At 51.4% G+C, this 27,217-nt stretch overlaps 1 protein-coding gene across 10 annotated transcripts in view; it reads left to right on the top strand.

The window, feature by feature from the left end:
- Positions 1 to 27,217, top strand: part of Dysf (dysferlin) — a 258,409-nt gene that overhangs the window by 140,422 nt on the left and 90,770 nt on the right. For 9 of the 10 annotated variants that reach the window (XM_045151445.1, XM_004668296.2, XM_004668292.2 and 6 more), the window contains 10 exons: positions 131 to 323; positions 1,744 to 1,899; positions 5,168 to 5,299; positions 5,385 to 5,551; positions 6,815 to 6,929; positions 7,180 to 7,285; positions 7,506 to 7,648; positions 9,033 to 9,206; positions 21,229 to 21,322; positions 22,633 to 22,710. In XM_045151445.1, the coding sequence (XP_045007380.1) occupies positions 131 to 323; positions 1,744 to 1,899; positions 5,168 to 5,299; positions 5,385 to 5,551; positions 6,815 to 6,929; positions 7,180 to 7,285; positions 7,506 to 7,648; positions 9,033 to 9,206; positions 21,229 to 21,322; positions 22,633 to 22,710 (1,358 nt within the window). Of the gene's footprint in view, positions 1 to 130; positions 324 to 1,743; positions 1,900 to 5,167; positions 5,300 to 5,384; positions 5,552 to 6,814; positions 6,930 to 7,179; positions 7,286 to 7,505; positions 7,649 to 9,032; positions 9,207 to 20,491; positions 20,528 to 21,228; positions 21,323 to 22,632; positions 22,711 to 27,217 lie in introns of all 10 variants that reach the window. The other variant, XM_045151441.1, reaches the window with a different exon arrangement.

Below are 27,217 nucleotides of genomic sequence, written 5' to 3'. Positions count from 1 at the left end.
CTCTCACTCGCGCACACACACGTGCCCGTGCGTGCGTGTGTGTGTGTGTGTGTGTGTGTGTGCGCGCGCGAGCGCGCGCATGTGCGCACCTGCCCACAATGAACAGGCACACTCTACTTCTCTCTCACAGCCAGCCCCTGGGTAATATCCATGGGACACCTTCTGCCACCCACCTGGACCAGTACCTGTTTAGGCTGCGTACCCACCACCTGAGCCAGATCATCGAAGCTGCCCAGGCCCTCAAGCTTGGCTACAATGAACTCCCTGCGGCCTTGGAACAGGCTGAGGACTGGCTTCTGCGTCTCCGAACCCTGGCTGAGGAGGTAGTGAATCCTGAGAGGTGCCGTTCTTGCTCTTCCTTCCTGATGTTAGGGACATTAGAACTTTCCATAGGGTGATCTAACCCTGGGTCTATTGATGGGTGACCTTGGGCATGTCACCTGCCTAACTGCTCTGAGCTTCAATATCTCTATTTGCAGAAGGGAGAGACTCAAACAGGATACTAGGTGTTAGGGAGTCCAACACAGAGTCTGGTGTAAGCCTGGCTCAATAAATGCTCCTAGCCAAGTGAAGAATGTCAGTGGCCAGGGCTGGGATCAGAACCCAGGATGCCTGGCTTCAGGTCCTATGCTGAAGCCTGCTTCCTCATGGGCCTGACTTCTTCCTGCTCACTGGTGCATACATAGGGAGGTATAGGTGGTGGTGAGGAGGAATGATGTCCTAGGGAGGAGGTGCAGATGCTGAGGAATAATTGGGAGCTCCTGAGAAGAGGTATGGGTGCTGAGAAGGGAAGTCCTGGCAGTGTGTAGGGAAGGGCAATGGGGGAGACAGCCTGGAGCAGCAGCCTGTAGAGGGACTTCAGGAAGGACGTTTGGGAAGGGGGTGATGGGCCCTGGAGACCTCCTGAGCAGGCCCACAGGAATATGGCCATATCCCTGGGGTATATCTTTGCAGTTGTGGAGACACTCCCCCAGGTTGGTCACTGGTAGTTTTTGGAATCTTGCCCCTCATGCCTCTCATGGGTTGTTGTATGTCTGGGAGGAACAGCTGTCAGGCAACTGGAGAATCTTTCTTAGATCTGGGCTGCTTTGGTGTTCTCGTGGGTTTGACCCCCATGTGTAGCCTTACTCCAGAAGCCCAAGTATGGTAGTGAGGAGCCGTTCTACCCAGCAAGTTTGACTTTCCCACCTGTCTAGTGTAGAGGGCCCTTCCTGTCTCTTGGGCTGCTGAGAGATGCAATGGGACAACCCATTTGACTCCTCAGGAGTGATCTAGGACAAAGTCCAAGGCGGAGACTGCTGTTCTTGGAGCAGATGTATCCTTCCCCAAGCAGCCCTTCTCCAGAGTGTGCAGTGGAGTGGCCTGCTCTGGGCTGGGATTCTGGGGTCAGCAGAAGGAGAAGTGAGGCTGTCTGAGACCTGCAGATGCTGCTGGTCTGTGGAAGGGGTTGGTGTCTTGGGTGGAGCAGTCCCATGGCAACCATCCACCCAGTAACAGGGACTGAAAAACCAGAGCTCTGTGCTCCATACAGGGGTCTCTTCCAGAAACACTGCTTAGCTTAGAGATATTTTAGGCCTTATGTGAGCTGGCAAGCCAACAGCAGGACCAGTGATGGTCAAGTGTGTGAATGGAAGCTGGGTTAGGTAAGAACTTTGTGGTCTCCTAGTCAGAGGTCAGTTCTTAGTGGCTGGTATGGACCTGAGCATGTCAATGTTCTCATCTTGGCTGCCACCCTCCATCTAGCCCCAGAACAGCCTGCCGGACATTATCATCTGGATGCTACAGGGTGACAAGCGTGTGGCCTACCAGCGTGTGCCTGCTCATGAAGTGCTTTTCTCACGGCGGGGTGCTAACTACTGTGGCAGAAATTGTGGAAAGCTGCAGACCATCTTTCTGAAAGTGAGTTTTTGCCTACTAGTGTCCGATTTTTCTCTTCTCAAAGCCTTTCTTTCACTTCTGCTGGCTCCCTATCCCATTCTGGACCAATCTGAGTCCTTCAGCTTTGGTCTTAGACGGAGGGGTCTGTCTTTACATAAAACAACTCTGATTCCCTCAGTTCCCTCTGAAGTCCCCAGGCCCCTACAGAGAGTAGAATCTAGCAGGTGAGCTGATGGGAGCTGGAATGTGGTGCTGGAAGTGACCAAGAAGTCCGGTTCTATGCAGTATGTGTGTGTCCAAGGCTTGCTGTCTACCAGGCCTGGTCCCTTTGGATGAGGACCAGCCTCCAGCCTTTAAGAGTTCTGGCCTCCACTTCTATCCAAGTACCCTTGGCTCCAACTGGAGCTTGGCTGGGTTTAAGTTCTACTTGCCAGGAAAGCCAGGGCCTGTGGCACCCAGAAGCAAGGTCCACAGCCCTCAATTCTGATCTGCTCCCTTCTCTTTCAATACCCACCTCTGTCATCTCTCCATTATCTCATGGGGTTGATGATGGAGAAGTGAGCCAGGACTTGAGGAGGAGCTGTGCTCTTTTTCTAGGTGAGCATAGGGACACAGTACCAAGGCAGTTTTCAGGGGCTGTGGCCCAGTGACTAGAATACAGTGTGGAATCTGCCCTGGCTGAGCTTGTACACACCCACAGGAAGGTGTCCTGAGTGTAGCCATTCACAGTGGCTGTGAAATGTGCGTGCTCCTTACTACATCCAGTTTGCTCCTAATGGCGCTGCATTTAGGTCCTCCCCAGACTACACTGCCTGCCTCCATGTCACTCTGGCCCTATGCACAGGCACCCTATGTTGCAGCCTCCCCTTTTCCAAATCTCTCCTTCCACCTCACTGCTTCCAGAAAGTCATCTTTGACCAATCTTAGTCTTGACCCTTCTGACTTTTTATTTTTTTTCGGGGTAGGGTCTCACTCTGGCCCAGGCTGACCTGGAATTAACTATGTAGTCTCAGGGTGGCCTCAAACTCACGGAGATCCTCCTACCTCTGCCTCCTCACAGTGCTGGGATTAAAGGCGTGCGCCACCACACTGGCTAGTCTTGACCCTTTTGAGCAGCGCCCTTTGTTGGTTGCTGGTGGACACATTCACACATTAGCTAGTTGCCATTCTGGAGTGGAAGAGATAGGCTTGAGCAGCACAGCCTGTGTGGACATGTTACTGGGGCTGATGGAACTCTATGGCCTTGAGCAGGTTGCCTAACCTTTCTGAATTGTCTATTTTTTCTCACCTATAAGATGAGGATGAAGGTGCTCACCTCTCACAGCTTGAGGACAGAGTTAGATGACTCAGGACTCTGATTGTGACCTAGGTGGTTGGTGGACATTATTTCTTTTGTCATCCTTTTTTTTGGGTGAGGGGGTTTCTTTCTTTTAAGAGAGCCATGCCTGGAGGTCGACTCCAGGCCAGGACTGAGCAGATTTCTGCAAGTAGGGAGATGGACATTTCAGAGCAGAAGCCAGCTTTGCCCAGAGAGTAGGGCCTTCTGTGTATGATGTGTGCTGGCGTCAGGCAGGAGACCTTCCCTTCTCACCTGCTCCCATGCCCCTAGGGAAATGAGTTCCCTGTGGGACACTAACCTAGAATTCTGGCTTCAGATTTCCCTTGTAAGCTGGTACTCTTCTTGTGTGTATGGCAGCAAGGTGAGTAGGGTGGGAATGGGGCGGCTGAGTGGGCCGTCGGCGAGGCAGGGTGTACGAGCAGCCTGGTGGACTCAGAGCTCCAACTCTTGGCTCTGCAGCCTCCAAGGGAATGCAAGTTGAAAATGTTTCTGATTTCAAGCAAGCAAAAGAAAAAAAATATAGAATTATTTCTCGAAGTCTTCCCTACTGAGTTTATGAGCCCCACCAGTAGCTCCTGAGCAAGCTCTACAAAAATGTTGGCAGCAAGCAAAGACCAAGAAAACATTGGTGTTCCTTAACTTAAACCAAAGTTGGAAAAAGTGAGCACCAGTGGAGAAGGAGAGGAGCCCCAAACTAGACATTTCTTTATTTGCTGTTGCTATTTTGGGCCAGGCAGGCTGGCCCCGTCTCAGGAGGGCAGGGGGGAGAGCTGGGGGCGGAGGGGAGGGGGATCAGGCATTCCTGCCATATCCCTGGGGCTGATGGCTTGGCGGGGAAAAGGCAGCTAGCCACCCTGCGGGAAGGGGCAGCCCAAGTGGATGTCATGGGGGCCTCCAGTGGCCATGCATGGGCTCAGATGCTCCTACATGTTTTTTTTCCAAAGAAGGACCAAGAGAAGAGGGGCCCTGAGAAGGGTAGTCAGTCTGGTTTGTGCCCCTTCTCAAGGCTCCTTTTTGCCTGGGCTTTTCCTCCAGGTATTCAGGCCATGCCATCCCCACCAGCTTGGGAGTTTCACCCTGGCCTTCCCGGCCTTCATTGAACCCACTCAGAGTCCCTGTCTTTCTCTCACAGCTCTCTTCACATGCTCCTCCTCTAGGGGAAAGCTTGTCATTCTAAGAGGGAGGAGGCTACATCTGACCTTTGCTTTCAGTTAAATGGTGAAGTAATTATAGAGAGTATATTTTTTTAATGTTGAGTTGTTGTGGTTATATTCCATTTGGCAGAGCTTCTGAAAGCCTCAGGCTAAAAAGCAGTTTAAGAACAGTGGATAGCAGCTGACATGCTGATAAGCACTCAAAAATGTGGGGCTATTAGATATTATACTAATATCTAACCAAAATATAAAATACTGAACATGAAATGAAATGGTTTTAAGTTATTTCTCTTCTAGATCTGTATCATTATTTCTCCTTTACAGTCACATTCTAGAATGGTGCTGTCCAATGTGGTAGCCTTGTACAAGTTTAAATTAATTAGAATAAAACAAAAATGAATATATAATTTCTCAATTTTGTAACCTTCATTTCTAATGACTTGTTGTCACCCTATTGGATCATGCAGATGTAAGTAAGCCTTTCCTTCATAGCAAAAGTTCCCTTGAACAGTGGGATTCTAGGAGAATGGAAGTGAGGATGTGTGGGAGAAGGGGAGATGGGGAACCCACTGTAGTCACAGCTCCTACCTGCAGGAAGCTCCTGAGTGGGTTGGGTGCTGTGGCCTTCTTTGATGAGCAGGAGTCTTAGTGTGTGGGGAGAAGTTCTCAGGTACATACCCCACTTCTATGACATTCTGTGAAGCCTCCCAACAGGTGTGAAGTCTCTCATTTGGTGTAGGGCTGACATGGCTAAGCCTGAAGGGTGGGTGGGTGTCTGTTCTTCTCTGACCCCCAGTATCCCATGGAAGCAGTGCCTGGGACCCGCATGCCTGTACAGATTCGGGTCAAGCTCTGGTTCGGGCTCTCTGTGGATGAGAAGGAGTTCAACCAGTTTGCTGAGGGGAAGCTCTCCGTGTTTGCTGAAACTGTGAGTGGCCTGCCTGCCCATGAACCTTCCCCCATGTCCTTAGTACTGTGTGCACCCTTACCTCTCCTCCTTTCTCACTGTCCAGTATGAGAACCACACCAAGTTGGCACTGGTTGGGAACTGGGGCACAACAGGCCTCACCTATCCCAAGTTTTCTGATGTCACTGGCAAGATCAAGCTTCCAAAAGACAGCTTCCGCCCTTCGGCTGGCTGGGCCTGGGCTGGAGACTGGTTCGTGTCTCCAGAGAAAACGTAAGTAGTGAATGAAAGGCCGGAGAGGGCTGGACCCCATCCCCTCTACCCTAGCCCTTTCTCTTCTTGTTAGTCACAGGCACTGCCATTTGAACCCTTCTAGAATTGGGGCTCATAAGAAAGGGTGCTAACACTTAGAAAGTCCTTTATTATTAAGCCAGCCTTGGGGTTGGAACCCAATTGTATGGCCTAGTTCTATAAGAGAAAACAGTTCTCCAGTCCTGCACATGTGACATTTCAAGTTCTAAGCTTTCTACGTGGTCACTCATCTCAGTCCATCTCTGGGTGGTTCCTCCTCTCAGCCCCTCCCTCTTCAGATGGTCCTCCTCTCAGCCCCTCCCTCTGCAGATGGTCCTCCTCTCAGCCCCTCCCTCTTCAGATGGTCCTCCTCTCAGCCCCTCCCTCTTCAGATGGTCCTCCTCTCAGCCCCTCCCTCTTCAGATGGTCCTCCTCTCAGCCCCTCCCTCTTCAGATGGTCCTCCTCTCAGCTCCTCCCTCTTCAGATGGTCCTCCTCTCAGCCTCTCCAGTTTCATATTGTCCTTTTCATTCTGCTATTATCTCTTCTCTCTTTTCCAGTTATTGACATTCAACAATGTTTTGTGTGTATATATGTACCATGTATGTAGGTACAAGTGCATGTGCATGTGTGTGGAGGCCAGAGGATAACTTTGAAAGTCATTTCTCAGGCACTGTTCACTTTTTTTGAGACATAACTCTCATTGGCCTGGTATTTACCTAGTTAGGCTAGATTGGCTGGCTAGCCAGCTCACGGATCCACCTGTCTCATCTCCCCATAGCTGGGATTATAAGCACACCACGTACCTTCACTTTTTTATTTTTATTTATTTATTTTTTAGCTTGGATCAAACTTAGGTCCTCACGCTTCTAAGATAAGCACTTTACTAACTGAGCTATCTACTCAGACCAAAAAAATTTTTTTTTTGGAAAAAAATGGAGCCAAATACATCTATAGTGTTTACTGTATAGCTCGGTAACAGTATCTTCCTGTTGTCTGTTGAGCTTTTGTTGCCTTTACATGGTCCCCCTTCCCTTTTGTCATGTTTTGTTCTTCGGTATGTGACTATCTTTAGCTGTTGTTGCAGGCCCCCTTTTTGCTCTCTGTATGGGTCTCCGTGCATTCTGTCCTCTACCTCTCTTTTAGCAAGGCTGACAGTGTAGGTGGGCGGAGGCCTGGCCACCCTCCTGGAGGAGGGGACTGAGGGAAGTGTCTTCAGTGAGTCTCCCTTGGTCCTCCCCCACAGCCTTCTCCATGATGCTGATGCTGGTCACCTGAGCTTTGTGGAGGAGGTATTTGAGAACCAGACCCGGCTCCCTGGAGGCCAGTGGATTTACATGAGTGACAACTACACAGATGTGGTAGGATGCTCTAGGGCAGGTGTAGGCCATCCTGGGGTCTTGGACATCTGGCGTCATAAGGGAGGGGCCTGTGGCTCAGAAGGCTGGGTATTTTCACCCCTGTTCCTCTTGCTGAGCTTCTGTGCTCTGCATATCAGAGGAGTGGTCACCCTCAGTCACATGGGTACTGAGGGACTCTGCTTCTGTGTGGACTTATTTCCAAAGTCCTGCTAAGTCTGTATCTTCTCTCACTCACCTGTTCTGTCCCTAGAATGGAGAGAAGGTGACTCCAAAGGATGACATTGAGTGCCCACTGGGATGGAGGTGGGAAGATGAAGAGTGGTCCACAGACCTCAACCGGGCTGTTGATGAGCAAGGTGGGAATGTGCAGGTCCTGGAGGCCCCATCCTGGTCAGCTCTCCAGGAATGTCAGTGGGGATAGCTGGCTTTCATGGGCTGCTTCACCTGGATGACTTCTCGAAGGTGCCCCACTTCCTACAAATTAGTCTGCTCAGGGCCTGTGAGCATGCCTCATAGAGAGATGGCCCAGGAGAGATGGGGAATTGCTGACAATGACTGACTGGTGCCTCCCCACAGGCTGGGAGTACAGTATCACTATCCCCCCTGACCGGAAGCCAAGACACTGGGTCCCTGCTGAGAAGATGTACTACACTCACCGTCGAAGGCGCTGGGTCCGCCTGCGCAGGAGGGACCTCAGCCAGATGGAGGCACTTCATAAGGTGAGCTTTGGGGAGAGATGGGAATGAGCTTACGAAATATGAATGAGATAGGGTTCTCTGGATTGGGAGGCCATTGGGCATAGGACAGAACTATAGGCATGGGGCATAGGCACAGACACATATGGGTATGCATACAGCACTTGGAGGCACATGGGACCCAGTGGATTTTCTCATAGGTCACAGTTAGATCAACTTGGCACATATACAGATGACGCCTCTCATCCACAGAAACCACAACGGTACACATACAGACAGTACTCAGATCACACCGGAACACACAAAAATCACACAGCACACACAGAGGAGCATATTAGTACACAGATAATATCTAGCACACATGCAGATCACACCTAGCATTTACACAGATCACATTTGGTACATATACAGATCACACTCAGCACACAGAGATCACACAGTACATATAAGAAAATCTGTTACACAGATCACACCAGCACACATATATCATAGCACACACACAGATCACACCCAGCAACACAGATCACATCAGCACACAGAAATCATGCCAGGCACCCACACAGATCACAGCAGAAGATAACGCAGATCATATCAGCACATATGCAGATGGCATCAGCACACAAAGACCACCCAGCCATATGCAAATGCCCACAGACAGACAAAGATCACAACCAAATGTTCAGCCCTTGTGGGAGTTCATCTGCAAAGTTCACTCACAGCCCCAGAAGGTTCAAAGACATGGCTGAAAGTGTCTTGGCCTGGCTTCCTAGAGGGTGACTACATGACATAGAGGTTGTGTTCTGGTCACAGGGCTGTGGCTTAGGGAGGAGCCTTGAAGCATCCCAGAATCCTCCTCACTTGGAGACAAAGAGTAGAGCTGAAAACCTTTTAGCTGTCTTCTGTTGACTGAGGGCTACTGGGGTGTGCTGGGGCACATACCTCCCCAGAGAGGTGGTGTCTGAGGATGGTGCCAGGTCACTCATGACCAGGAGCTTCCAGGCTCTCCTTTGGAAGAGAGAAAGGGGTCCCTTATAGCTTCTAGGTCTCATCTCATGGGACAGTTATTCTCTGAACTTCAGACCCACTTCCACAGTTAGCAGCTGGGATGTGAAGAGGAAAAATGAAACGGCAAAGAAACTTTGGATTCCAGCAAGCCACCCCTAGTTCAAAAAGAACAGGCACCCCTAAGCCCATGTTTCAGTTGCTGTCCACTTCTCCTTCCTCACTTCTTAGTTCCACAGCCTCTCGGTGGCCTCTAAGCCTCCCTCCACCCCTGGGTGTCCAATCTGGCTTGTTCCTACTCAGAGCCACCTCTGTAAGATGGCCCTCAGGTCTTCCCACCTGGAGTCCTGTCTTGGGATACCGTGGGGACCCACCCTTGGCCTCTGTGGCCTTCTTTTCTGTACAGCACAGGCAAGCAGAGGGTGAGGGCGAGGGCTGGGAGTACGCCTCTCTGTTTGGCTGGAAGTTCCACCTGGAGCACCGCAAGACTGATGCCTTCCGCCGCCGGCGCTGGCGCCGCCGCATGGAGCCACTGGAGAAGACGGGTCCTGCGGCTGTGTTTGCTCTCGAGGGGGCCTTGGTAGGTCAGGCTGGGTCCAGCTGGGGTTGGGGCTGGGCAGGATGCAGCTTGCTTCCCTAGAGCTGTTCCAAGCCAACACAGGATAGGCACAGAACCCTCAGGGTCAGGGCTTTTGGACAGGACTTTGGCCAGCTGTCCTGGCTTTAGTCCCTGTGGGTGGCTTGTGGTGAGGTGAGCAGTAGCCTGGGTGTCCTAAAATAAAACAGCTTCTTTCTTAGCACTGGGCAACCTACTGCTTCTCTAAGTGTCAAGGTGAGAGCAAAGGGGGAGGTAGTCTGGGCCCTCTGAGTCTCACCTGGCAGCAGAGGCAAAGGACTTGGCATGTCTGGTGGAGGTGGGCTGGCACAGAGGAGGAGAGGAGATCTCCACCCACAGGAGGGGCCAGTAGTGTCTTTGGTTACATGACCTTCCTGAGGCCAAGGACTTGGGGGAGAGATGTGCCTTAGACATGTAGCCCTGCACAGCTTCCTTGGCCTTGTGCCTCTTTCTGTCGCCAGTGGTACTGGAGTAGGTTATCCAGGATCTAGGAGAGGGGTTCTCCAGAAGGGATTATGACGGTTGGAGCAGGGACACTTGGGTCAACCTGTTCTTCGCTGATGGTGTGGAGGCTCCTTGTGCCATTTTGTCTGAAATCCAGCCGAGACCATGAACTCTCCATGAGCACTCTGGGCTGTGACCTATGGACTGTGTAGGCAGGTAGGACCTGAGGTCATCCATATGCAGCTAGTATCCGTGTACATATGTGTGCTTGGCTCAGTCTGAGATACATTCATGGGATGGGCCACAGCAAGGGCTGTAGGAGTCCAGTGGGGCAGACTCAGGATGGGATAAGTGGGTGCAGTAAGGGAGTAGATGCCAGCGGTAGTTTCAGGAGGGAGTGGGCTGGGAAATTGGTCTTCAGTCTCAGCTTGAAGGGATGCAAGGACCAACAGTAGCAAGATTGGAAACCAGTGACTGGCTTGGAGGAAGTCCCTTTAGTCCTGGGCTGAGCCTGGGAGAGAAGCAGAATCCCAGGCTCTGGACAGGTCTTCACCGGGGCTGGAGCCAGCCAGGATGGGATACAGCCCACTTGGGGTATGGTGGTCATTTTTGTCTTGAGTCAGAAGGTGTCTGGCTTGGGCACTGGATAGGTCCTGGTGTGGTCATGTGGCTGCAGCTGAGGCCATGAGCAGAAGAGCTCAGGAAAGGTCAGGCAGCCACTAAGTTTCCAGGATTTGTTCCCATCAAACGGAGACTATACTTAAATGGGAGATGAGCACAGGGTTCCAAGACTCACTAACTTGGAAGGTACCTAGAAGGGTAGTCAGGATCAGGGTGGCCCTACACACTGTTCCCAAGACTCACTTCTCTGACTTTGGCTTTGTCTCATAGTGACTGCCTCACTGGTAGCAAAGATGGTGTTGGTGAAAAAAGGCATGTCACATTTTGATAGCCAGGGATTATCTTGTGCTTGGGGGTAAGGGATGGGAGGCTCTGATTGGCTCTCCTGGGGTGAGGGTTGGAAGACTAATTGGCCATTCTGGACCACACTCTTGTTCTGTGATTGATTTCACTACCAGGTTTGTGAGGAGCTTCTGAAAGGAAAAGAACTTGAAATTGGCCTGAGCAAAGAGCTCACATTGGTAGGCCAAGGACTCTCTCTATTGGGCAGTAGGGAGCCAGAGCCAGTTGTTGAGCAGAGGAGAGCTCTACATGGAGCTGGGCTTCAGGACCACGAATCAAGCAGCAATGGGAGGTGATTGGGAGGGCAACCCTGCTTTTGGAAGTTTGGGGTAGAGGAAGAAGGAACCTTGTATGGGATCAAGATCACAGGAGATGGAATGGTAGGATACAGGGAGGGATATACAAAGCCTGACTAGGTGGATGGAGACGCCACTGAATGTGCCAGGCCATGGGGCAAGCCCAGGGCTGTGATGAGTTCACGGTTGGCCCTGGCAACTCTGACACACGCTGCAGTACTGTGTGAGGAGGACAGAACTGGTGGCTGCCTGCCAGACGGCCCAGGGAAGTGGGAGGCGTGGAGACTGAGTGTCAGAAGGATGGAAAGAGGGCACAAGGCCAGAGGTGCCCAGAGACACATGGATGAAGATGTAAATGGACACTGTTCCTGGCCAGGACCTGTAGAAGGAAGGCAAGCAAGGCTGGAGGACCCACTGCCAAGCTGTCATTGCTTGGTGACTGGGAGAATGGGGTGGGATTCTACCAAAGCAGAGAAACCAACCTGTTTATTCTTTATGGGAGAGAAAATGTCATGGAGAAGTGTCAAGTTGGCAGAAATGTAAAGGTGATGTGACTGGCCCATGACACACAGAAGAAACTAGCCCTGGGAAGTCCTCTTTGTCTCCAGGGAGTACAGCTGCTATAGAGAGCCCAAGGGAGACAGTATTTAGTGAGAGTGGATCCCATGTCTACCTGGAGTCTTCTGAAGACCACAGAATTCTAGAAAATGCTTAGGTGTCTGGCCTATTTGAAATAATTGTCTGGAGCATTTTATACCTTAGTGAATGGAGTCCCCTGCCAGACATAATCACAGTATCCCCCACTCTACCCCATACAACACTGTTTCCACGGTTACCCGCACACGCTTCCTGCCAGGGCAAAGGATGGCCACACTCCCATTGCTGAGCTCTTTGTTCATCCTTGTCTTTCCTGATGACCCAGCTAGGGATGGGGGTTCTGGTGCAGGGACCCCACTGCTGTCCCAAACACTGGTCCCTATCCAGGGTTCCTGATGTCTGCTGAGGCACCTGGTTCAAGCATGGGTTCTGAGTGCCTGGGCATGCTGTGGATCCTGTTCCCTCTGCAGCCTGTGCCTTTGGGATTTCTCTCATTCACAGAAGGGACAGCATTTTAGCATTGCTGGAAGGATTGGCAGGGATGGATGCAGAGATCTGTTCCTCGCAGTTAATGAGCACAGAATTAGGGAGAGAGAAAGTGCTGACTATGATGTAGTGGGGCCAAGAATCCCCGTGTCTAAGGAGCCCCACACGCGCTGCTGTGTACCTAGGGCCATCCTGAGGAATGAGGACGAGAGGACACAGGGAAGATAGGAGGGCTCACGTCGCCCCTCCCCACATCTGAGTGCTTTTCTGAGAGAGGTAGGGTATGTCCATACCAGACTGAAGATGTGTGGCCAGGGACCTGGGAAGGGAGGAAGGGAAAGGTGGCTTGTACTCCTGCCCTTTGAGAGGTCTAATGGGGGAGGCCTGTCCTAGAAGGAGCACCTGTGTCATTTAGGAAGGGACAGGGGTGTTCCCATGTGAGTGCAAATAAAGATGCTGTAGTCAACATCCGACACGCCAGAGGCACTCTAGAGTGACATGCTAGTGCAGGACACTGCTTGGATTTGGGTACTGGAGAGGGACCCTGAATGTGGGCTGCATCTAGGGAAAGACCTGAGAATCTGTAGCTTTTGAATATCTGGGCCCAAGAACCAGGACTGGGTGCCCCCTGCCTCCTGCCACCCCCCCTCTGGCCTGTGCAGGCGGAGCTTGGCCTTCCAGCTCCCTCTGGAAATCCTCTCCTTGGAAGCTGGGACCTGTCTGCTCATTAGCACAGGCAGCCTTTCCCTGAAACCTTCTGCGAGGGCCAAGCCTGGCTCCCTCTGCTAAGCGTCGGCTGTCTCCATCCCGAGCATTATTTTATTTTTGTATTATTCTTTTTCCAGCTAATATCCTGGCATTCCCGAAGACACTGGGTTTCATAATCTTCCTGGCGTTCCCAGGGAGCTGGGAAGCACAAAGCCGCTATTATAGCGCGTTCCATCCAGCCTCCCTCTGCTCACCCCACACCCCTTGCCACAGCCACCACCGCAGGCTCCCTCCCAGTCACCCACTCCTGACGCCACTGGCCTCTCTGGGAACTCTGGTGAGGGCTGCTAAGGATGAGCTCACGGAATCTGTCCTGTCGCCCTTGCCCTGGGCCTGCCCTCCAGGAGTGAGGATTTTTCCAAATCCTGCCTCTACACTTGGCCCCGAGAGCTGGGAAGGGCTTTCTGAGCTGCCGCAGCCTGGATGAGAAGGAGGGAGGGATGAGAGACAGGCCTGCCTCATGTGCTCTGTGTTCATGGCCTTGGTACTTTTTGGACCCGGGAGGAACTTACATGTTCAAAGGAGCACACCAACTGCCTTTGAGGCTGCTTGGGTCCTGTGAAGTTGGATGCAGCATGTGCACCTCTGTGGTGGGCTCACGTGGTGGGTGCATGTGTCTGTGAGGGTGAAGAATCTGTCAGTCCCTTGGCTTTATTCACCCCTCCAGAGACTCCAGGTCCTCAAAGAATTTCCAAATTTACTTAACCATGTTCCAGAAGTCAGGTGGGGAGAGGTTTATCTGGTGTTGTCCTTGTAAACACCTGTGTTTCCACAGTAACACCAGAAGACTAGAATTAGTATTACCCATTTTATAATTAGGGAGACTGAGGCTGTGGACCTAGCCCTACACTTGGCTAGTTAACATCTACAGTAATAAAAATAAGAAACTGAGAGTACTGTTCAGAGCAGCCATAGTCAGAGACCGAGGAGCTACATCTGGTTGCCACAAGATGGGACAGTGACATCACTGTTTCCGCAGCTGGTTCGTCCAGGTAGCACTGCACTAGGACAGCTCTGAGCTCCAAGTGCTACCACAGGAGGACTGGCCTGAGTCAGTCCTAGGACCATGATGAAGACAGCTGGCTCTTCCCAGGTACCCTACCACTGGCCAGATCACTGACTGGTACTTTTCTCCTCTACTTCTACTTCTGTTAGGATCGACTGTTCTTCTGCCCTGCTGTGGGCTCTTTGGGATGGGTACTAGGAAGGGAGGCCTGGAACCCTTGGCCCCAACTACTCTGCCACTCTATAGCCTGGCAGCTCAGTTTCTTGGGGAGTATGTGAGGAATCTGTTTCTCACCACGGAAGCTCCTACCCAGGAAGAGACCTGGAGTATGGAGGCCCTGCAGAGACAGGTGTCTCTACCCTGCGCCCCAGGCAGGAAGAGTAATGGGGCTTTGGAAGTGCTGGGAAGGGGGTGAGGAAGAGGCTGGTGTCCAAGGAGAGTAAGTTGAGACTCCAGCTGGCTGAGGTCAGATACGGCTTGGTCTGGGAGGGCCCATCTCTGGACCTGGATAAACCTTTGTGCTCGGCATCCTGGCCCAGTTCCCAGGATTGGTCCTTTTCATGAGGCAGGCCTTGGAGCTGTGGGAGTTTGCCCATGGCTGGAATGGGGCTGGCTGTCAGAGTGCCACTGCATTTGTCCATAGGTTCCTGAAAATCTGAGACATTCACCCATTCCTCTCCTGACATTGTGTAAATGGGTGGCTTGAGGTTTCCCCACTCAAGCAGAGGTCTCCTTATCTCTTCATCCCCCACTAAATGTCTGTATTACAGTGTGTGTCTGTGTGTCTCTGACAAAATGCCAGCACATTCTGTTGGATGAGTAGTTATTGTCATTGCAGATGAGGGCCTGTGTCCACTATTGCTAGGGTAACCATATATTTTTTCATCTGGTCTGGGATAGTCTTAATAGTTATTCTGGAAGAACAGATCCAAGGAAGCAGGATGCTTCCAGGCAAAATGGGACAGACACTTGTCTCAATTCCCCAGGCAGCTGGAACAGGACAGAATCTGTCCCAGTGTTCTCTGCAGCTTGCGTTTGTGGAGGGTGGAAGCCCTGGGGGGATGCACATACCCAGACAGCCCACACGTGGCACTCTGGGGTGCCTGGTGCATTCCCAGCTCCTCAGGGCCAGCCAGTAGCTTTGCAAGGACTTTAGCAGTTCATTCCGAGCCTTGTTCCAGCTATAAATTAAACAGGGGCTGTGCCCTCACCTGCTATTCCACTTAAGGCTGTGATCAGCCCTGATTGAAATGGAGGTCTCTGTTCCATTCCCTCCTTAAAGGCCTCTCCTCCTTCACCGTGGTCCTCCAAGCTGGGGAGACTGAGGCTGCAGGGACAATGCTGTGGGGCCTGCTCCTCCCCTGCCCTGACTTGGCGTTCATCCCTCGGAAGCTGCTCAGAAGCCCTTCCTAGGCACTTTGAACTGCAGTACTCTCTGGAAGAGCCATGAGGGTGGGCAGAGACATCTTGGTTTTGTCAGCTAATTTGCTGTTTAACTGCAGGGAAGACAATAATCTCTCTGGGCCTCAGTTTTCTCCCACATCAGGGGATCCCCATCTGATGAAGACATCGCCAAAATAATGACTTCTTGTTGATATAGTGTAGCTCACAGGCCAAAGCTGGCCCTTGGTTTGTTTTGGCAAATGAGTCTTCATTAGCTAATGGACTCCATGCTCTATGGCCTGTACCTGTTTTTGTGTCTCAATGGCTGTTGAGTAATGTATGACTGAGACTAGACAGTCACCTGTGGCACAAGTGTTGACAACCTAGCCCTTTATGGACTTGTTTGCCAACCCCCACCCCACACCATGGTCACCCTTCCAGGACCCACACCATGGTCACCTATCACCTTCTGCTGTTTATTTGCATTCATTATCCACTCATTTGTGTGCATATGTGTGTGTATGTGCACACATGTGCATGCATGTGAAGGCCAGAGAACAACTGCTTCAGGCCCCATCTACCTTTTTTTGAGACAAGGTCTTTCATGGTCCTGGAGTTAGGCTAGACTAGCTGGCCAGTGAGACCCAGGGATCTACCTGCTCTGCCTCCTCAGAGGCTGGGAGTATAGACATACATCACCATGCCTGGCATTTTTACATGAATGCTGGGAATTGAACTTAGGTCCTCATATTTCTGACAGCCACCTCTCCAGCCCTGCTCTGCTGCTTTTTTTTTTTTTTTTAAATCTCATTCCTCCTGTCCTACATGGCAAGTTCTGTAGGAAGCTTGTTTGAAGACAAGCAAACTGAGACATAGAGAAGATGGCACTTGTTTTAGCTGTGTTCCTCATGTGGGAATTAGGAAAAGTCTCATGGCAGTGCAGCTGTGTGGTTTCTTAATTTTCTTTAGTATTTATTTATTTGTTTTCAAGCAGGAAAATATAGAAGAGAGACAAACAAACAGTATGGGCATACCAGGGCCTCTAGCTGCTGCAAATGTACTCCAGACCCATCTGCCACTTTGTGCATCTGGCTGTATGTGGGTACTGGGGAATTGAACCCAGGTTGCTAGGTTTTTCAGGCAGGTGCCTTAACTGCTGAGCCATCCTTCCAGCCCCAGCTATGAGGTTTACAGTACTCTGTTCCACATTGCCACATTAGTTGGATGTCCCTTCAAAATCGATGATGAGGAGAGAGTGAAGATTATGAAGACCTGGAAGGTCACATGGGAGCTGCATGGTGAACACTTCACCACCAACTCTGTAGAAACAAAGCCAGGCTCCCATCCAGGTGGATGAAGGGTCCTCTGCACACTGCATATCTCCCTAGAACCTACTCACCTCCTCCTGGCTGAACGTCTTGGAGGTCATCCCTGGACAGATTTGCTTTCTGCTGGGGGACCTGTAGGAGAGCATAGTGGCACCTCTGAGGCTCAATTCTTCCTTGCTCCTGCTTCAGGCTCCTCCAGGGAACAATGGCCTCCTGCCGGGCTGCAGTGGGTTGGAGATGGCCCAGTTTCCCTCAGAGGTCCTGTACACAACTAGCCCCAGGACAGAGTATGTGGCCACAGACCATGTGGCTGCCAGCCCCAGCCTGGGAGTTGGCCATATGAGCTCTGGAGTCAGGAATGAGATTGTGGGAAACCCAATGCCCTGGGTGGGTGGGGGCTGGGGGATTGCAGGAGTGTGTGAGAGTGGGGTGATGGGCAGAGACTCGGGCAGCAGCTCTCACGCTGCTTGGCCGTGCACAGAACCCCACTGGGTGCTCTCCAGCCTTGTCTGTCTGCCACCAGAGGCTTACTGCACTATGCAGCCCTCCGTAGGTACCCCTACCTCCTCCAGGAGGCCTTCCCAAGTGGGACCATTCAGAGCTTCCCCTTATGCCCTTCCGCCACACAGAAGACCCCTCCCAGGTACAAGGGTGTCACGGGGTTCCTCTTTTGCATGTGTGATTATGTGTGTGTGGTTGCACATGCATGTGTGTATGCATGTGCGCATGTAGAGGCCAGAAGACAACCTTGGATGCCATTCTTCAGGTGCTGTCTGTCCACCCTTTTGTTTTGTGACAATCCCTCAGTGAACCTGGAGCTTACCAAGTAGGCTAGACTGGCTGGCCAGTGAGCTTCAGATCCTCCTGTCTCCACCTTCCCCAGTGCTTGGATACAGGTGCATGCCACCATGCTCAGTTTATTTTATTTTTATTTATTTTTTGCTTTCTGAGGTAGAGTCTAGCTCAGGCTGACCTGGAATTCACTATGTAATCTCAGGCTGGCCTTGAATTCGTGATGATTCTCCTACCTCTGCCTCCCGAGTGCTTGGATTAAAGACGTGCAACACCACATCCGGCTCTCAGTTTATTTTTTAACGGGTACTGGGTTCTTATGCTGTGAGGCCAATACTTTATTGACTGAACTATCTCTTCTGTCCTGGCATTCCTCATTCTGTGGTAAAGTCAGACCTGACCTGAGGTGGGACATACTCTCCTACACCCTGCTGGGAACTATTGGTTCCAGCACTACCCACGTGGCTCAGGCAATCTTTACCTTAGCTGCTCTGTGCCAGGTGCTGGGATGGAGTGATCAAGGTGTGTATATGTCTGCCAGCTTCTCCATAGAGGACAAGTAGGGGATAGGGAGGACTACTGCTGGGGGTAGGTGACCAAGGAGGGATCATATCTCTTCAGTGACTGAGCTGGAGGAGGATTTTAGGTCAAGTGCAATGGAGAGGACAAACAGTGCAAAAGCCCCATGGCAGAATGGGAGAATGGATTAAAGGTATTAAAAAAAAAGAAAGCCATGGGCTGGAGAGATGGCCTAGCAGTTAAGCACTTGCCTGTGAAGCCTAAGGACCCCAGTTTGAGGCTCGATTCCCCAGGACCCATGTTAGGCGGATGCACAAGGGTCGCACGCGTCTGGAGTTCATTTGCAGTGGCTGGAGGCCCTGGCGCGCCCATTCTCTCTCTCTTTCTCCCCCCCTCTCTCTATCTGCCTCTTTCTCTCTCTCTGTCACTCTCAAACAAATAAAAATTACAAAAAGAAAGCCAGAGGAGAAGGAGTGGTGATTGGTGACAACATCATTTAACAAAAAGTAGAGGGGTGACAAAGTTGAACTGACAATAGTAATGCCATTGCTGAGTACCAGGTACGTGCCAAGTGTTGTGGGTGGATCACTTGCTTTAGTTTTTTTTTGCAAAGATAGTTGTGTGTATGTGGTACATGGATATATATGGGTGTGTATGTATGTATGTATGTATGTATGTATGTATGTATGTGGGCACAAGTGTGTGAGTGTACGTGTGTGCATGTGGAGGGCAGAGGTCTATGGTGGATGTCCTCTTCAGAAATTCTCCATCTTACTTTTTGAGACAAGGTCTGACTATGTAGACTTCTCTGGTTCAGGTAGTCAAGTTAACCAGTAAGCCCTAGAGATGCACCCATCTTTGCCTCCTATGCTGAGATTACAGGCATTGGATCCACGTGTCTGGCTTTTCATGGGTGCTGGGGATCTTAACTTAGGTCCTCATGCAGTGCCTTACTCACTGGGCCATCTCCCCATCCCTCATTTGGTTTAAGTCTTACTAGTGGTTCTCTACTAAGGAAAGTCCTCCTCTCCCAGGGGATATTTGACATGTCTGAGGTATTCTGACAGCTGTTACACAGTGGAATGCTCTGAGAGCTGGAAGACAGGACCAAGAGATGCTGTAAATATCTCCAGTGCGCAGATGGCATTGTCACAAGGAAGACTCCAGCTCCAAAAGCCCACAGTTCCAAGGTTAACTCCCTTTCACTTCCCACAGTTGCCCTAGGAGGTGTATGTTACCACCTGTAGATGAGGAACTGGCTCTTAGGAGCTGTTCATACCTTCATGACATCTGTCCTGTGGGAGCCTCAGCGGAGGTTGTGTCCTCGGTTCCTGGAGTTGCATGCACCACGTTCATTGGCTGGACTGCTGGGGACTGGGAAACTTGTCTGCCAACCAGGTCTTCTCTTCACAAGAAATATGGCGCCATTGCAGTTGCCATTCTCTAAGTGTTGGTGGTGCTTATTATTCTTGGTTCTCAGTCTTGACAGCAAAGGGACCAATAGATTTTAGCCTGAGAAGTACATTGGGGGTCAGCTGTTGGGATAGTCCTGGACTTGGGTACCATATCACAGTGATGAAGGTCCAGAGTGGTTACCATGCCGTCATTCACACTCTTCATCTCCCATGGCACCATCCTTCAGGTCAGACTCAGCTCCTAAGATGCCCCTTTAGAACCAAACTCTTCCCTCCAGAGATAGTGCCTTCGAGGAAGAGTTTTATTCACTGGTTGAGTAAACATTGCCTGGGGGCTCTGTGTCACCACTGTGCCCTCCTGGAGTGCACACTGGCCATGATTAGAGAGCCCCATATATCAGCTGTGCTATGGGGAAGAGCAAAGCCTCACAAGGGTTACTTGGCTACCTTCTCTCTGCTCCCAGACTCTAATGGGGCTCTGTGGGGAGCTCAGCTACCCTAGTAGGGTCAGTGGCCTAGGGCTGTAAGCACATTGGCTGTGCATGTATGTAAGTGTGCATGCATGCCTGTGTGCGTGTGTGCTTGTGCATGCAAGTGCATGTGTAGGGTTGGGTGTCAGCTCTTTTCAGAGGGTACACCAGGGCAGCTTGGGGCAAGTCTGAGTGGGCTTTCTCTCCACAAGGTTCTTTGAAAAGTGTTTCTCCCTCTAAATCCCAGCCTATCTCCTTGAGCCAGGAGAAGGTGAGGAGCAGAGCCATACTGGGCACAGATTGGGTGGGGGCAGTGGGAGGGCTCTGTGGGCCATGTGGAGCAAGCAGGACAGATGTGGGAGCCCAGGCACTGTGGGACACTCCCAGAGCAATGCTGGTGATTCCTGAAGGGCAGTCATCCTCAGGACCAAGCTGGAGCCGGGCCTGGTATACCTAGCCCCTGGGGAAGTCTCAGGAAGGGGAGCACCTATTCAGACTGTGGGCATGAGGACCTGGAAAGTGCTATCGGATGCCCAGAGAGGAGTACTGGCTCAGGAGGCAGGAGGGGAGTCTGTCTAGGGGAGTAGAGTGTGTAGGAGGTCCACTGTCGGCCTCAGCTGGAGGCAAGATCCCTGCAGGTCCCTCACAGGAAAGATGCATGGTGGGGCCTGTGAACTGCACCACCTTCTCGTGTTCCCCCAGCACCTTGCCTGCCTGTGGGCTCCTGTGTGAGCATAGACTGAGGAGCAGGGCTGGAGTCTGTTTCCTTCTCCCCCTGGCAGAAACCCTTCCTAACACCCCAGCAGCTGAGGACAGAGGTACATGTGCACCATTATATCCAAGGGCTTGCAGTGCCCCATGTCTGCTTTCCTGTCATCCTGACCTGCTTTCCTTGTCATCCCATATCTCTTGCCTGGCTGGTCTGTCCCTGTCTTGGTCTCCCAAACCCTGCAGACCCTGTATCTGGGAGGGGCTCTGTGGGACTTGGCACTCATTCTGGTAGTGGTGGGGTGGTAGCACGGTTAAAGGGCTAGGATGAGTGTCTCTCCAGGAGGGAGCTCAGGACTCCTACATACCATACTTGCCTGGAAGATAGGATTTCAGGTGAACGCCCAAACAGCTATAGCCTGACAAGGGTCAGGGCTGTCAGGAAGTTCCTGGAGACTATGGGTCTGGGGGTACAAACATGCCATCCAGGGAGAGGCCTCTTAGAAGGGGTGTACATCCATGGGATGAGGGGAGGGACAAAGCAAGGGAATGGAGGAGAGGTCACCTTGCCCCTTTTCTGTGCCACCTCTGAATGGAGCATGTGACTAAGGAGAGGGATAGAAAAAATTTCCAGTTTTTTGGGGCTTTGACATTGGTCACTAGTGATACTTTAGGAGAAGTTGGGCTCCCCCAGAAGAAATCAAAGCTGATGGCCACACTCTTTGCAGTTGAGCAGTGGTGTCCTGGCTCAGGGGTCCTCACTCTTTGGGCCCATTTCTCCGATGTTCTACGAGCAGCTTTGTGTTCACAGGGTGGTGTAGTGGATGACAGAAGTGAAGATTCCGTGGCCGTCTCTACCCTGAGCTTTGGTGTGAATAGACCCACAATCTCCTGCATCTTTGACTGTAAGTGATTCTGCAAGGTATCTGTGCATGAGTGTGACCTTATACTTTGGTTGGAGTGCAGTTCCAGGGTGAGGTGGAGGTATTGAGTTTCTGGGGAGGCGAGGCTCTGCATTCAAGTGGGTTGGCTCTTTTGTTGTGTGCATCCTCTGTGTGTAGGGGTGTGTATGTGCATGTCTGGGTGGCTGTGTGTGGAGATGGGGTCTGCCCTCAGCATGGGTTTGGCATCCCTACTCCTCCCCTCTCTGCTTCCTCTCTCCCTAAGCTCTGTCTTGGCAGCAGTACACAGCCCTACTGTGACATACGAATTCTGGGGTTGTCTTTGAGAGTGACAGAGTCACCCTAGGCTCTTGGGTTGGTTTTAAACTCGGAGTTACTACCAGATGGTCAAGGTCAAAACTTCCATTGCATCAGTGGTTCTTGTCTTATGAATTTGGTGAACCAAGTCCCCAGATCATAGAGAGTGAAATTTAAAAAGATTTTATTGGGACTGGGATTGGGGAGATGGCTCAGCACTTGCTTTTAAAGCCTGCTGGCCTAGGTTCATTTCTCCAGCACACACATAAAGCTAGACGTAAAGTGCTTCATGCATCCGACAGGGACAAGAGACCCTGGCACGCTCATGTGTGTGCACACACAAGTATTTTATTATACCACTTAAGAGAAGGAAAGAAGGCCGAGCTCCTGTAATACAGGGTCCCCAGACATGTGGACACCTGTTGATGAGTCTGAGGTCTTATGGGACTTTAGTGGATAGGGGCTGAGCTGTCCCGTCTACTTCCCATGCTGGGCACTGCAGTGCTTTGTAATCTTACTCACATATTCCTGTCAGATTTCTAGGGGAGGGGAACTCCTTTGGGAAGAAAAGATGAGGAAAAAACAGATTCCATGCCATATGTTCAGGCACCTAGCAATGTCATTCACATTGTCCATTCAGGTTTTAGGAAAAAGAGACAAGGATGAAACCAGATCTTCCCTTACATGCGCAAGGACATTTCCTGCTCCTTACCAAGAAAAAAAGCTGTTCACTGTAGGTGGGGGCTGCTAGCCTCAGCTGCATAGCCAGTTCTTATCTCCTCGACCCCCAGTTGGCTCATCCCCCTCTGCAGAGGTAACCCTAAGTGCCTCTTTGGCACTGCCTGTGAGCTTGGATCTGTCTGACTCAGCAAGGCCCTCACTTTCCCGCACGGGGGCTTATGCTGCTTCTGTCTTAGCCCCTGCCTGCTGCCTTTATTAGGGCACCCACTCCTCTATAGTCCCAGCTCTTAGCCACCCTGGCCCTCACATTGGTGTCTGTTTTTTCCCTGGTCAAGATGGGAACCGATACCATCTGCGTTGCTACCTGTACCAGGCCCGGGACCTGCCATCTATGGATAAAGACTCCTTCTCTGGTAGGTGGGAGAGAGGCTGGAACCTGAGACCATGGCCTGAGCTTTGAGAATGGATGCCTGCGCTAGGCCATAGGTTATGTGGCTGAGCTCTCAGTGGGTGTCTGTCTGCTGTCTGCTGCATGCTGTTGCAAGAGTCCTGTGGCTTCCCTGGTAGCCAGGTAGCAACTCCTCATGGAGTTGTGCTCTGCTGTGCCTTGGCAGCGTTTCACTCAGATGTTGGTCCCCTCCTTCCTGAAGTCCCTGTCGCCATGCCTCCCAGAAGCTGTTTTCTGCAGAGTCTTCAGCAGTTTTTCTTCTCCTTCCCTTTCTGCATTAGCATGTTGACCCAGCCCTCTGTCTTTTCCAGACCAGCCAATGAGGCTCCATCCGTCCTGGCCCCAGCCCCAGCCCCAGCCCCCAGGCCCTACCGCTCCCAGCTGCAGCTCTGCTGTTGCCTGCCTTGGCCCTGGTCTACTCAGGCTGGGAAGTCACACAGTTTGGTGCTTCTAAAGCTTAGATCTGGTTTTTAGCAGCATGCTGCCATCTCGTGCTGGCATTCTTCTCTTATCCAGGTTACTTGGTGGTCTCCTGGCTTCCCGACTCTCCTCTATACTGGCTCAGCCATACCTGGGCACTTCACCTTGGGGTCTCAAGCATAGACCCTGATAGACGAAGCTGCCCTTTTTAGTCTGGCAAACAAGCCCTTTGCTATGTGGCTCCTGTGGCCCTTACCTGGTCTACTTCCTGTTTGTTCTCCTTTGCTCATTAGTCCTAGTTCCACTGGCTTTTACCAGCTTTTTCTACGTGCCTGGCTGTTGAGGTCAGTGTCCTCCCTGTCTACACTGCGTTTTGTTCCCAGTTTTAACTAATGGATTCCTAATTATCCTTTAAGACTCAGCCTAGATCCCCCCGACTCTCCCAAGAAGAGCTGCCTGCTTATTCCCTGGGATATGGCTAGCACCTCTTCATGTCCTTGTCCACTGTGAGCACAGCTATGGCCTATGTGCTGCCGCCTTCCCTCTGGCTATGAGTTTCCTGGGAAGGTGTCTCGTCTTCCTTCTGAGCCTACAGCATTGAGTAAAGATCAGGCACTTTGTGTCATTGTGCCTAGACATGTACCAACAGCAAGGTCCAACCTCAATTTATAGCTCAAGAAATGGAGATTCAGATGGACTCCCTAAATTGTTTGAGTTGAAACAGCTGACAAGTGTCAGATCTGAAAATTAAGTCCAAGGTTACCTCCTTGCAAGTGCCTGACCTTGCCTAAGTAGGATTGAATTCTATGACAGTGGCCTCCTAGCCATGTGTGGTGGCACACACCTTTAATCCAGCACGTGAGAAGACAAGGAAGGAGAATTGCTGTAAGTCCAAAGCCGGCCTGGGACTACAGTGAGTTCCAGGTCAGCCTGGGCTAGAGTAAGACCCTACCTCAAAAAACCTACCCTCCTCCCATAAAAAAGAAAAGAAAAGAAAAGAAAATGAAACAGCCTCCCGGTCACAGGAAGGCTGCACAGTTCACTGTCTGCAGTCCATGCTGTCCTCTGCACGGGCTGACCACTCTCTCTCCTCCTGCAGCTGCTAGTTAGTTCCAGACTCTGTGCGCTCAGTCACCTGCCCTCCAGCTCCATGCAGCCACACACAGGGCTGTAGTCACTTCCCTTCTGGACACTGGGTCCCAGGTTCTTAGTGGAGTCTGTAGGCTGGCATTGGCAGGCCGAGAGCGGTTAGACATCTGCAGCAGCAAGCCTCCTGGGAAACTTGTCCAAGATTCTGGCATTGGAATTGACCTCAAGAAAAATAGAAGTGGACTGGTTCTCAGCCCTCTCTTCCAGGGAGATGTGAGGGTGAGGGTCTGTGGGCCTGTGTGAGCCAGGTTGGTTGAGAACCCAGCAGAGTGGGGGCACCCCCAGGATAGCAGCCTGGGGAGCCAGGAGTCGGCTTATGGACCACAGTGGCAGGGTCAGGCTGGCCCTGACCTGGGAGACGTCACACTTTCCACCCAGATAAATATCCCTTGAGCTTTGAGGGCGCTGCCCAGGGCTTCTTCAGAGGCCACGGGGCTCCTGAATGAAAGGCCTGATTGAGCTGGGGCTGGAAAGGGAAACAGCAGCCAACACAGGGAACCTATAAAACTCAGAGTGTTTATTTTCACTCCCAAACCCTAAACCAAAGCGATCTCTCCCCGGGAACTGACCCTGGGGTGGCTGGCGGCCCTGACGTTGTGCACAGCCACCAGCAGGCGTTTCTGAGGAAACATGTGAGGCTGGAATGTCTGTGGGCCACAGGAGGGTCCAGCTACCACTGCCATTGTGATTGCCTTCCAGCTGCCTGCCACTGTCCAGGGCAGTTGACCCTGCTTGTGACATGCTTCTGCTACTAACCTGTGGCATTCTGGGCTCTAGTGCCTCCCCCATAGGCTCTGCTTGTTCCCAGATGGTAAGGCTCATGGCTGTCTGGAAGTTAGTCCTGTACTTGCTTCTCTGTGGCTAAGAGGCTGCTACAGAGTGTCCTGGAAGCTCTCAGAAACATCCCTGAACTTGGGAGAAGGAGGCTCTTGTAGAACACAGCCATCCAGGTAACCTGTGTGGCCAGCTTTCATTCTTTGGCCCTGTGGAACTCGTTGGTGTGGGTATTTCTGTTGAGCTTGTGCGACAGGGTCCACACAGAATACCTAACATGCTGCTGACGCCACTGGCTTCCCTGACATTGGGATGGGTTTGCTTTGAGCTGAAGGAATTAGATATCACATGCCATGCCTCACTCCTCCCTTGCTGCCCCTTTGAGGTAGCAGCATTGTTCTCCAAACATAGAGTCTGAGCTCTGTTGCTCTTCAACCTCTGTACGGGGATCCTTTCAGAGGGAGCTGGGTGGAAGCTATCTGCTTTGCCCTGCCCCCATTGAAAACTGTGCTGGATGAAGCTATAACTTTCTGCTGACTGCTGACCCCCAGGTGGAGGACCCTCAGGCAGTGTCATCATGATCTCACCACACTCCAAGGACCTTTGTGCCTCTGTGAAAGCCTCCCAGATTAGCTCACTGGCCTACCTTGGCTAGCCCAGTCCACCGGAATTAACTTTCAGGCCACACACCTCATGATTTATGAAACTATAGGTGAGGCATCAGTCACAGAAGTCCTGTGCCCCTATGCTGGCCTGTGGTCCAGAGAAATCAGGACTGTGTGCCAGTGGGTGCTTCTGAGACGTGTTTTTGCCAGGCTGGCTCATGGTGAGGTCTGATGAACTTCAGCTGCCCACGTTGTTTTAGTTCCCCTATGGATCTGGGCAGCACTGGGCAATTCTTGCTTTGGGAGTTTTGATAACTGGGTGCTACCCTTTGTTCAGACCAGCTCTGGCTGGGGCATTCCACCTATCCACCAGCTTTGGGAGGTGTTTTCCAGACGATGTGGGAGGCTTGTAAAATGTTCCACTTAGTAAGGGGTCCTGAGTGAGAGACTGGGAAAGGGCTTCCAGCTTTAGCATGTCAGGCGGAGAGGAAGCCAGGCGGCTGCCAGCTGCAGGGGAAGAATGGTTTGACCTGTGGTAGCAGCTCTAAGCTCCCTAGAGACCAAGGCACCACAGGTGTGCAGGACTCAGCCCAATTTGCTAAGCATGTGGCCAGAACCATTTGGGATCTACACACCTCCCTGATAGCCCTGCAACACAGCCCTGGGTACTCTGGGCTTCCTGCCACCCAGACAAATTGCTTATGGTTTTCCAAGTGCCCTGCTCTTTGCCTGGGTCTTGCTGACTTCTGGAATGTCCACTTTCCTTTTTTTTTTTTTCCCTTGAACTCAGGTTAGGAGACATCCTCTGGGGAGTAGACAGGACAACTCCAGGCTACACTGGGCTCCCACTCTTTGTTCCCAAATGTTTCCCTACTTAGTTGTGATTGTACCTTTTATATATAACTTGTATAGTCACCATTTCCACCCGGCAGTTACATGTCAAGAGTCTTCTTCGTCTTCATTTCCCCAGCACTGTGCTCGCCTGCTGTGTGGTGCTGGGCAGCAGTGGCATGTCGAATGACTGATGTGTTTGCAGATGTGGTAGGGTGGGCACCTTTAGACCCTAAGCTTTCAGCTACTTTGGATGATAATCAGGAATATGGGGAAAAGGGTACAAACAGTTTTATGTTTTCAGGCATCCTGCCCCATTGCTTTTCTGAAGGGCTGCTGAATAGCTTCCAATAGTAAAGGATAGCCACTTATTTCATTAACTCTTTGCCAATACAGAGTTTTATCATTTTAAATCAGTTTTTGGTAATTTTTATTTTATCTTTTATTTAAAAAAATTTTTTTAATTTATTTATTTGAGAGCGACAGACACAGAGAGAAAGACAGATAGAGGGAGAGAGAGAGAATGGGCGCGCCAGGGCTTCCAGCCTCTGCAGACGAACTCCAGACGCGTGTGCCCCCTTGTGCATCTGGCTAACGTGGGACCTGGGGAACCGAGCCTCGAACCGGGGTCCTTAGGCTTCACAGGCAAGCGCTTAACCGCTAAGCCATCTCTCCAGCCCTTTTATTTTATTT

Source organism: Jaculus jaculus, chromosome 6 (genome assembly GCF_020740685.1).
Source record: "Jaculus jaculus isolate mJacJac1 chromosome 6, mJacJac1.mat.Y.cur, whole genome shotgun sequence".
Classification (NCBI taxonomy): Eukaryota; Metazoa; Chordata; class Mammalia; order Rodentia; family Dipodidae; genus Jaculus; species Jaculus jaculus.
This window is presented reverse-complemented; position numbering and strand designations above follow the sequence as displayed.